Source organism: Coregonus lavaretus, assembly GCF_964263955.1.
Source record: "Coregonus lavaretus genome assembly, chromosome: 25".
NCBI classification, from domain to species: domain Eukaryota; kingdom Metazoa; phylum Chordata; class Actinopteri; order Salmoniformes; family Salmonidae; genus Coregonus; species Coregonus lavaretus.
Window position 1 is genome coordinate 14993627 of NC_140012.1, and position 12522 is coordinate 15006148.

The following is a 12522-nucleotide window of genomic DNA, read 5'->3' on the forward strand; positions in this document are numbered from 1 at the left end:
TTATGATGCCCTCCCTAAGTGTCTTAGTTACATTTCACTGGGACCACAGCAGCTGTTGCTGAAGTCCATGAGGCGAAGCCAAGCAGCTTTGGAGAGCCCGTCACTGCCACTCTCTCTGCAGCCGACAAAAGATTTGGCCTGTAATCTATAGGGATTAGGTGAGGAAAAGTGAGGAAAATGCAAATCTAGAATGTTCATAAACAAGGATTTCTCAAACCCACCGAAGTTAGGCTTTGAATGATAAGGAGCAGTGTCTGGGTCCAGACAACCGCAGACCAGTCATGTGAAATCCATAGATTAGGGCCTAATGAATTTATTAGGGCCTAATTTCCATATATGAACTGTAACTCAGTAAAATCGTTGAAATTGTTGCGTTTATATTTTTGTTCAGTATAAGTGGATACCTATAGTCTCACAATATCCATACAGTATGAAATAACAGGAATGAAAATATGCAAAGTGCACAGTGTAATGGGTTTCACAGCAAGGCAAGTGCTACCTGCAGGAGTTAGCCGCCCCATGTATGACTCATAGTAATCTCCCCAAGCCAAGAAGTGGTGCTAGCACGCACCTTGATTAATACAGATAATTGCCAGGTTCTCTCTGAGGAGGAATACACCCCCCACAAGGCACTGCTCACTGTACTCCTCAGAATGAATCAATAGGAAGTAAATGTTTGTTGTTGTTTTGTAGAGACTACAACTGTCATTGGTGAGAGTACTTGGTGAGACATGTTACTATCTCCTTTTTCACCATGGAAACATAGACTAAGCAGGGTTTTTGCCACTAAACTCCGGAGAGAGGGAGCTGCATAGGAGTACAGTAGACAGCCAGACACAACTTGCTACAAGCTACCTGTCACTCCTAATAGGCAGCAATGAAAGGAGAATGAGAATGAGAGCTGTTCGAATTAACCCACCTGTCACCACACAACTCTCTTTCCCAGACATTTAAAACGTATCACTTCAGTGATAGCTGAATACGTTATTACACCAAGAAGAGCATTCAACATGATGCAAATGAGAAGTAATTGTAGCAATGAAACCATACTATTCGGTGGTCAATTGTGACTCCCAGACAAAGGAAGATTATTTGTAAACAGGGAGCCTTGGTGCTAGCTACAGCAGGACTGTGAGTAAGAGGCCTTGAGAACACAATAAAGAAAGCACTGAGTTACCCAGGCCTCCTCTACCACTCTCCTTCCGCTGAACACTTACTGAACTGCCAGCAGCGGAGATCGACAGGCAGGCAATTTACTCCACAGTGTGGGGCACAATGCACAATGTCTCACAATATTTCAAACTGTCTGGGCCAAGGCTGCTCTGTTGTTGTCAAACCCAAAACACTGCAAAAGTTTTTATTAGCCCATTTTTCCCTCTTTTTTTGTAGTTGTTACATGTACATTCTAGACTCATTTTGCATGGCACTTCTCTCTTTCTTTTCTTCACAGTAGTTACTGTACATAGCAGGAATATAGTTACTTGACTTACATCACATCCGGATAGACAGTACACAAACACACACGGTATACAGCGCCTTAAGAAAGTATTCACACCCTTTGAGTTTTTACACATTTTGTTTTGTTACAGCCTGAACACAATAACCCTTAATGTCAAAGTGGAATTATGTTTTTTGAAATCTTTGCAAATTACTTAAAAATGAAAAGCTGAAATGTCTTGAGTCAATAAGTATTCAACCCCTTTGTTATGGCAAGCCTAAATAAGTTCAGGATGAAACATTTGTTTAACAAGTCACATAATAAATTCCATGGACTCACTCTGTGTGCAATAATAGTGTTTAACATGCTTTTTGAATGACTACCTCATATCTGTACCCCACAAATACGATTATCTGTAAGGTCCCTCAGTCGAGCAGTGAATTTCAAACACAGATTCAACCACAAAGACCAGGGAGGTTTTCCAATGCCTTGCAAAGAAGGGTAGATGGGTAATGGTGAAGTTATTAATTACAGTTTGGATGGTGTATCACTACAAAGATACAGGCGTCCTTCCTAACTCAGTTGCCGGAGAGGAAGGAAACCACTCAGGGATTGCACCTGGAGGCCAATGGTGACTTTAAAACAGTTACAGAGTTTAATGGCTGTGATAGCAGAAAATGGAGGATGGATCAACAACATTGTAGTTACTCCACAATACTAACCTAATTGACAGAGTGAAAAGAAGGAAGCCTGTACAGAATGAAAATATTCCAAAACATGCATCCTGTTTACAACAAGGCACTAAAGTAATACTGCAAAGAATTGGCAAAGTAATTACCTTTTTGTCCTGAATACAAAGTGTTGCGTTTGGGGCAAATCCAATACAACACATTACTGAGTACCACTCTTCATATATTCAAGCATAGTGTTATGGGTATGCTTGTAATCTTTAAGGGCTGGAGAGATTTTCAGGCTAAAAATGAAGCGTACCTAAGCACAGGCAAAATCCTAGACACTGGGAGACGAATTCACCTTTCAGCATGACATTAACCTAAAACACAAGGTCAAATCTACACTGGAGTTGCTTACCAAGAAAACAGTAAATGTTCCTGAGAGACCAAGTTACAGTTTTGACTTAAATCTACTTGACAATCTCTGGCAAGACCTACAAATGTTTGTCTAGTTATGATCAATAACCATTTTGACAGAGCTTGAAGAACTTTGAAAAGAATAATGGGTGTGGAAAGCTTTTAGAGACTTACCCAAAAAGACTCACAGCTGTAATCACTGCCAAACTTCTACAAAGTATAGACTCGGGAGAGTGAATACTTATGTGAATTAGATATTTCTGTATTTCATTTTCAATACATTTGCAAATATTTCTAAAAACATGTTTTCACTTTGTCATTATGGGGTATTGTCTGTAGATGGGTGAGAAATACATCTATTTAATCAATTTTGAATAAAGGCTGTAACACAACAAAATGTGGAATAAGTCAAGGGGTCTAGCTTAGTTGGTAGAGCATGGCGTTTGCAACGCCAGGGTTGTGGGTTCGATTCCCGCGGGGGGCCAGTATAAAAAAAAATGAATGCACTCACTAACTGTAAGTCGCTCTGGATAAGAGCGTCTGCCCCAGACCGAGGGTGATTGACCGTCATCTTGAACTTCTTCCATTTTCTAATAATTGCGCCAACAGTTGTTGCCTTCTCACCAAGCTGCTTGCCTATTGTCCTGTAGCCCATCCCAGCCTTGTGCAGGTCTACAATTTTATCCCTGATGTCCTTACAAAGCTCTCTGGTCTTGGCCATTGTGGAGAGGTTGGAGTCTGTTTGATTGAGTGTGTGGACAGGTGTCTTTTATACAGGTAACGAGTTCAAACAGGTGCAGTTAATACAGGTAATGAGTGGAGAACAGGAGGGCTTCTTAAAGAAAAACTAACAGGTCTGTGAGAGATGGAATTCTTACTGGTTGGTAGGTGATCAAATACTTATGTCATGCAATAACATGCAAATTAATTACTTAAAAATCATACAATGTGATTTTCTGGATTTTTGTTTTAGATTCCGTCTCTCACAGTTGAAGTGTACCTATGATAAAAATTACAGACCTCTACAGGCTTTGTAAGTAGGAAAACCTGCAAAATCGGCAGTGTATCAAATACTTGTTCTCCCCACTGTACTTCTCGCTTAGAGAAGTGCTTCCGTGAGCCAATTATCGTATTGGCTCTAATTTTGGCAATAATCATTTTAACGCAGGCTTAACCTGCCAGCTGCACGCTAGCAGAGTCAACATACCCTGTTGACAAACACCTAACACATTTGCTGGTGTGTATCTGTGGCAAGTGATTTGAAAGGAGTTAGGCGCAGGAGGGTAAATCACAGAATAAAAGTGTTTATTCTTAAGGCACAGTTGTACGCAGCAATAAGTCAAACACTCCAGTGCGTAATCAGGCGCACTGGTAAACAACAAGGCACGCGGGTGAACCATCCCGGCGATACTAAATACATGGAGCTCCACCGAGCTAAACTAACCTCCACAATAAACAATCACACACAAAGACAAGGGGGCAGAGGGAACACTTATACAGGTACTGATGAGGGGATATGAACCAGGTGTGTGTAATAAACAAGACAAAACAAATGGAATGATGAGATGAGGAGCGGCAGTGGCTAGAAGGCCGGTGACGACGAACGCCGAAGCCTGCCCGAAAAAGGAGAGGAGGCAGCTTTGGAGGAAGTCGTGACAGTATCAGAACAATAATATGTCCTTTGTATTTTTAAATGATATGAATGGTTTAAATGGTGTATAAAGATAGTGACACCAATTGTTATAGGATCATATAGGCCTACTATATATTATATATATATATTATAGTATCCTAGCCCCACATTAGATCGGTCAATATTTTTTTATGTTCAATTCTATTCGTTCCGATTCACATCTGCTAGAAGGGCAGGCACAGTGTAACAGCAATGAAGTTATAATGTACCGCAATCGCTACAATTAGATTGTATCAGATCAAACTCAAAACCCAAACTTGGTTTTACCATTTTAACATCTGTACAGTCCTCAAAATAATAAAAAAGTGAGACTCACCTGCTTTTTCCTTTCCATAAATCCAAGACACATTTTACATCCATATAGTCCAAGGTTCCGTATTGCATGAGTAAAAAGGATGAGTCCATCATGCATGAAACAATAATAACAAATACAAAAATATAGGATTGTAATGTGTGTTGCAATGTTGTGTATCGTTGTCTACATACAACTTATCGACAACTAGACGAACATTATGCTTCTCTGCTCGGAGCCTTTTGAAAGTGGGGTACAGGGCACGTCGTCTCTTCACTATTTCATGGGGAATTGTTAATTAATAGAGAATGGCGTGTTCTTCAGTTCCCTACCCTGTTGTAGCAAGGCAATCTTCATTTTGTAGTGAGTTAGCCTAGCTACTATCGGACCGGGTCTTCCCTCCCTCCGCCGAAACGATGAGCCCTTTGAAAATCAATTGTATCCACCTCATCTTGAGATTACGTTTCATGAAAACCTTGACTTTATCCTCAGTTGCCAGATAGTTTTCATTTTCATCCTCCTTTGTTCCTATTATGACAATATTCTTCTTCATACTTCTGCACTTCAGAGGAAGTAATTCTGCTTTCATTGTGTTATTATCATACCATAGCCTCTCCGTAGGGGCTTGTACGGTCCACGGTCGTTTTCAATATCTTATTTTCAGCTCGTATTTCTTCCATCATTTTATTGCTGTAATCCATTCCTGATTTGAGTGCCTCAACCTCCTCCATTAACCCAGGCAATAAATTCAGCTTTTTCAACTATTCGTCCATGCTTGTCAGCAATGCTATATCTTCTGCTGACATTGTTGTAAAAACCTCCTCTTCCATTGTTATATTCAGATGTTTAGTTGGAGGCTTCCGTTTCGCTCGAGGAGAGGACGGATCTTGTTCGCTTCGATGTGTATGATTGTTGTTCGAGCATATCAAAGTGTTGCTCAATAAATAGTTTAAGGTTCACTATATATGTTTTTGCAGTTATCAGCTAATCCTCAATTTTACGATTAATTCATGGGACAAGCTGTGCCTACCACTCTGCGACTTCCCACATAATTTCCCTCCCTGGTCTTTGTGGTAGAATCTCAAAGCAACGTGTTTGTTGTGTGTGCGTTTATCTAAATTACAGTCCTTGTCAGCGTGTAGAGAATTAATTATTTTTGTGTTCTAGTCATGGGTTTGCATTATGCTAGTTAACACTAGAACCACCATAGGCTAGCGATCACAGTGGAAATATTACATTTACATTTAGTCAAATTATGCTATTGAGAGATGGAATCTGAGTAAAAATTGCAATGGATGCTGTGGGCCATAATTAGGCGGTATGTTTGATGTACTCTGCAGGAGGTTAGAGGTGTTTCCGAGTTCATAGTCAGTGGGTTTTCCGAGTCCAGTCAGTCTAACCCCACTCATCCTCCTCCTCTCCTCAGATATCCGTGGCCTACAGAGTTTCCTGGACCAGACATCTCGACAGGGGCTGGACGTGTCTTTACAGAGACTGGACAGGAACATCAGTAAGGTCTTCTCGAACCTCTTCAACACCATGAGGACAGAGGAGCTCAACCGCTACAGGGACACGCTGAGACGGGCCATCCTACTGCTCAGCCCCCGAGGAGCAGAGGCCTTCATCCAACAGGTACGTGGCAGTATTTAGGCCTAGATATAACCACGCATACAGTGCCTTGCAATAGTATTTTGTTGCATTACAACCTGTAATGTAACATTCATGTAATGGACATACACAAAATAGTCCAAATTGGTGAAGTGAAAAAGAAAATCAAAAAAATAAATGGTGTGTGCAAAAGTATTCACCCCCTTTGCTATGAAGCCCCTAAATAAGATCTGGTGCAACCAATTACCTTCAGAAGTCACATAATTAGTTAAATAAAGTCCACCTGTGTGCAATCTAAGTGTCACATGATCTGTCACATGATCTCAGTATGTATACACCTGTTCTGAAAGGCCCCAGAGTCTGCAACATCACTAAGCAAGGGACACCACCAAGCAAGCGGCACCATGAAGACCAAGGACCTCTCCAAACAGGTCAGGGACAAAGTTGTGGAGAAGTACAGATCAGGGTTGGGTTATAAAAAAATATCAGAAACGTTGAACATCCCACGGAGCACCATTAAATCCATTATTAAAAAATGAAAAGAATATGGCACCACAACAAACCTGCCAAGAGAGGGCCGCCCACCAAAACTCACGGACCAGGCAAGGAGGGCATTAGTCAGAGAGGCAACAAAGAGACCAAAGATAACCCTGAAGGAGCTGCAAAGCTCCACAGCGGATATTGGAGTATCTGTCCATAGGACCACTTTAAGTCGTCCACTCCACAGAGCTGGGCTTTACGGAAGAGTGGCCAGAAAAAAGCCATTGCTTAAAGAAAAAAATAAGCAAACATGTTTGGTGTTCGCCAAAAGGCATATGGGAGACTCCCCAAACATATGGAAGAAGGTACTCTGGTCAGATGAGAATAAAATGGAGCTTTTTGGCCATCAAGGAAAACGCTATGTCTGACGCAAACCCAACATCTCTCATCACCCAGAGAACACCATCCCCACAGTGAAGCATGGTGGTGGCAGCCTCATGCTGTGGGGATGTTTTTCATCGGCAGGGACTGGGAAACTGGTAAGAATTGAAGGAATGATGGATGGCGCTAAATGCAGGGATATTCTTGAGGGAAACCTGTTTCAGTCTTCCATAGATTTGAGACTGGGACGGAGGTTCACCTTCCAGCAGGACAATGACCCTAAGCATACTGCTAAAGCAACACTCGAGTGGTTTAAGGGGAAACATTTAAATGTCTTGGAATGGCGTAGTCAAAGCCCAGACCTCAATCCAATTGAGAATCTGTAGTATGACCTAAAGATTGCTGGAACCTATCCAACTTGAAGGAGCTGGAGCAGTTTTGCCTTGAATGATGGGCAAAAATCCCAGTGGCTAGATGTGCCAAGCTTATAGAGACATACCCCAAGAGACTTGCAGCTGTAATTGCTGCAAAAGGTGGCTCTACAAAGTATTGACTTTGGGGGGGTGAATAATTATGCACACTCAAGTTTTCTGTTTTTTTGTCTTATTTATTGTTTGTTTCACCCCCAAAAAATATTTTGCATCTTCAAAGTGGTAGGCATGTTGTGTAAAATTATACAAACCCCCCCAAAATCCATTTAATTTCAGGTTGTAAGGCAACAAAATAGGAAAAATGCCAAGGGTGGTGAATACTTTCGCAAGCCACTGTACATACAGTTGAAGTCGGAAGTTTACATACACTTTAGCCAAATACATTTAAACTCAGTTTTTCACAATTCCTGACATTTAATCCTAGTAAAAAATTCCCTGTTTTAGGTCAGTTAGGATCACCACTTTATTTTATGAATGTGAAATGTCAGAATAATAGTACAGAGAATTATTTATTTCAGCTTTTTCCCAGTGGGTCAGAAGTTTACATACACTCAGTTAGTATTAGGTAGCATTGCCTTTAAATTGTTTAACTTGGGTCAAACGTTTTGGGTAGCCTTCCACAAGCTTCCCACAATAAGTTGGGTGAATTTTGGCCCATTCCTCCTGACAGAGCTGGTGTAACTGAATCAGGTTTGTAGGCCTCCTTGCTGGCACACGCTTTTTCAGTCCTGCCCACAAACTTTCTATAGGATTGAGGTCAGGGCTTTGTGATGACCACTCCAATACCTTGACTTTGTTGTCCTTAAGCCATTTTGCCACAACTTTGCTTGTGGTCATTGTCCATTTGGAAGACCCTTTTGCGACCAAGCTTTAACTTCCTGACTGATGTCTTGAGATGTTGCTTCAATATATCCACATCATTTTCCTTCCTCATGATGCCATCTATTTTGTGAAGTGCACCAGTCCCTCCTGCAGCAAAGCACCCCCACAGCATGATGCTGCCACCCCCGTGCTTCACGGTTGGGATGGTGTTCTTCGGCTTGCAAGCATCCCCCTTTTTTCCTCCAAACATAACGATGGTCATTATGGCCAAACAATTATATATTTTTGTTTAACCAGACCAGAGGACATTTCTCCAAAAAGTACAATCTTTGTCCCCATGTGCAGTTCCAAACCGTAGTCTGGCTTTTTTATGGTGGTTTTAGAGCAGTGGCTTCTTCCTTGCTGAGCGGCCTTTCAGGTTATGTCGATATAGGACTCGTTTTACTGTGGATATAGATACTTCTGTACCTGTTTCCTCCAGCATCTTCACAAGGTCCTTTGCTGTTGTTCTGGGATTGATTTGCACTATTCGCACCAAAGTACGTTCATCTCTAGGAGACAGAACGCGTCTCCTTCCTGAGCGGTATGACGGCTGTGTGGTCCCATGGTGTTTATACTTGCATACTATTGTTTGTACAGATGAACGTGGTACCTTCAGGCATTTGGAAATTGCTCCCAAGGATGAACCAAACTTGTGGAGGTCTACAATTTCTTTTCTGAGGCCTTGGCTGATTTCTTTAGATTTTCCCATGATGTCAAGCAAAGAGGCACTGAGTTTGAAAGTAGGCCTTGAAATACATCCACAGGTACACCTCCAATTGACTCAAATGATGTCAATTAGCCTATCAGAAGCTTCTAAAGCCATGACATCATTTTCTGGAATTTTCCAAGCTGTTTAAAGGCACAGTCGACTTAGTGTATATAAACTTCTGACCCACTGGAATTGTGATACAGTGAATTATACGTGAAATAATCTGTCTGTAAACAATTGTTGGAAAAATTACTTGTGTCATGCACAAAGCAGATGTCCTAACCGACCTGCCAAAACTATAGTTTGTTAACAAGACATTTGTGGAGTGGTTGAAAAACGAGTTTTAATGAACGAGTTAAACTTCCGACTTCAACTGTACTTGTGGGTGCACTTGAACACACACAAATGCAGGTATGTGTGAGCACACATTTGCACACACACGTGTGAGCACACATACAGTACACACATGTTCTTTACCTGCTCTGTGCACACAAACAGAAACACCCCCACACATAGCCTTACACCAACTAGCCTATACATACAATACTTTTCAGACAAATAGTGTTGAGCTCCATGAGACATTGTCAATCAATTAATTAATCAATCAAATGTATTTTATAAAGCCCTTTTTACAACAGCAGTTGTCACAAAGTGCTACACAGATACCCAGCCTAAAACCCAGAAGAGCAAGTAATGCAGATGCAGAAGCACAGTAGCTAGGAAAAACTACCTACAATGGCAGGAACCTAAGAAGAAACCTAGAGAGGAGCCAGGCTCCGAGGGGTGTCCAGTCCTCTTCTGGCTGTAGGTTATAGGAGTACATGGCCATTTAGGCCAGATCGTTCTTCAAGACGATTGTGATCATACTGATATTTCCCCTCTGGAATTCCCCCCTGGTCAACATACGGTTTGGGGGCATTGCCGATCATTAGACATTACACATGCCTCCTAATAGCTCAGTCTGTCAGGTGTCCCGGAGATGTCTTGGGACTCAGGCTCAGCACCACAGAGCACAGCAGAGCAGACGGCCCGGCCACAACTAACTGACAGAGTGGAGAAGGAACACCGCTCTCATGCATATGGATGTGTCAGTTCTACGAGCCTCAGCCCAGTCATGCTGTATTTTTAGAAGTCTTAATTTTAGTAGGCAATGAGAGAGGAAGGCGTAACCGTGGCACCTCTCTTTGACTTGGTGGATGCATTCTCTTTGGAATGTCAGTCAAACTGGGCGCCGGTGGCAGCTACCTGCTTTAATCTTTAATACCTTGTCGTACACCGACTCCCAGTGCTACTCTCCGTCTACAGGGAAATGTTTGTGAATATTTGAATTAGCTGTACTGCTCTGTAAACCAGACACGCTGTTCCATGCAGCAAAATAACACTGTCTGTCTATCTGAACGGAGTCTGGTGTTCTTACAACTGTTCTGTCCAGCCTCCAGAAAGACAGACATACAGACATTTTGTCTATCTTTTGGTTGGAGGGGAGACTTGGACTAGTTCGTTGATGACGAATGTTGAATGATGCACCACTGGCATTGCCCTGGGTTGACAAGTGATTTTCACTTCAACTTCCCACATGAGAAAATACAACATGATTACTATAGAATACTACAGTACTTACTGTAGTATGCTGTAGAATACTATACTACATACTGTAGTATCCCTCAATAATACAGTATTATCCACACAAAAAAAACTAGTAAATACTACAATATTGTCCGCAAAACACTACAGTCCTCAAAAACACTACATTTTTTAAACTATAGTAAAAACGACAGTATTTACTTTGCATATACCCTGCCCATTCCCCTTCCGCCATATTGCAATTTGTGCCACCCATACATGACAAACTTACATGCCAAGTATATACCATATTGTGTTCCTACAAGTTATAAAAAGAAGCAGAAGCGCTGAACTATCCATTTCAGACCCCAGTCCTACCTACCTACAGGTTATGGAAAATTTGCTCTTTTAGAATTTCTCCAGTAGGTTTCCTGAAGGAGAAAGCCTCCACTTCTATGTCAAAGATAATAAAACAGAAACACTATAGTAAATACTACAGTAATGCCCATAAAAACACTACAGTAAATACTACAGTATATTATAGTCCGCAAATACACTACAGTAAATAATACTGTGTACTACAATCTGCAAAAACACTACATGAATTACTATAGTATGTGCTACAGCTTTATTTTACTACAGTATTTATACTATAGTTAACTCTAAATACTACAGTATACTACAGTATTTACTGTCGTTTTATTCCGGACTTTAGTCAGTGAATAGTACAGTAAAGTCCTCAAAAACACTACAGTGAATACTACAGTATTTATACCATAGTATACTATAGTATTTCTTCATGTGGGTTGCTTGGAGTGTTAAGGCCTCTTGCTCCTCTCTGATCCCTAAGGTGTCTAGGTCATGATGTAGTTACTCAGACAGCTCTGTTGGCCAGGTGTGTTATTTGGAGTTATTCTTCTTCTTTCTACTGTGGCCTTTTGGCCTTTATAGCAGGGGTGCTGGTGGGCGAGATGCAGTCGTTTGGCCGTTTGAGAAATAAAATGACGCAGCAGCCTGTCTTGTTGTAGCTGTCAAGAGATGACAGGTGAGCACTCTCACTTGATTAGCCATGAGACAAAATTCAAGGTATTTTTTTAAAGAGACATTCTGGCAGTTTTTTTCTGCAATCCCACACTGCTGCTGCCTGACTTCAAGTGGCTGTTGGGCAGTTGGACGTTTAGCGTAAGGACAAGTAACACCCTGAAGGCCTGATCCTGCAGTAGCTCTGTCTGAGAATGTGTGGTCATTGATGGAAAGAGAGTATAAACGCACATCCATAACACAGGAGCACACACACACACACACTATGATGAAACCACAGCTTGTCTTGATCTCTGTCTCTGTCTCTTCACGAGTCCCTGGTTCAGTGTGGCGTGGATATCTCCAGATAATTGATGCCTTTATGTAATTTATATGACACGTCGTGATACGCTTGTGCAAGGAAATCGTTTACTTTTTATTTCATTTTGATTGAGGACGGCACACGGAACATTATGTTTGATTTAGAGGTTGTATCTCACAAATAATAATAGAAATAATAAAGCATTTTGTCAGCAAGCACAAAAAATTGCCTTGGTGTTCAGCGCTACTGAGTGGAAGTCTATGTGTAGACGTGACGGGATGGTGAGCCACTGTGTACAGGAATAGCCAGGTGGCTGCTTTGGCCTTTGATGATTGATTCTGTTTTCCATGTCTGGGCTGTTTTATTCCCTCGTATGACTACGGCAAATGAGCACTCACCGACAGGCTAGGGTAAGAAGACATGGCTCACCCATCATGTTTGTGGTCCTGTATGGCTCAGTTGGTAGAGCATGGTGCTTGCACCACCAGGAATGTGGGTTTGATTCCTGGGTTCACCTATATGTGCAATTATTATTATATTATTTGGCATAGTAAAAGCACAAGGTGAATAGCCCCTTTAAGAACATGAATGTGTTAAGTGTCCTTTTGATATGTGACAAGAAAACGTTTTTTA

At 41.5% G+C, this 12522-nt stretch overlaps 1 protein-coding gene across 1 annotated transcript in view; it reads left to right on the forward strand.

Moving 5' to 3' along the window:
- The window catches only part of LOC311100383 (glutamate receptor ionotropic, delta-1-like), a gene marked incomplete at its 5' end in the record, with an annotated part of 495891 nt that overhangs the window by 297310 nt on the left and 186059 nt on the right, over positions 1-12522 (forward strand). Inside the window, one exon of the mRNA XM_084141276.1 lies at positions 5938-6143. Coding sequence (XP_083997402.1) covers positions 5938-6143 — 206 coding nt within the window. The remainder of the gene's footprint in view (positions 1-5937; positions 6144-12522) is intronic.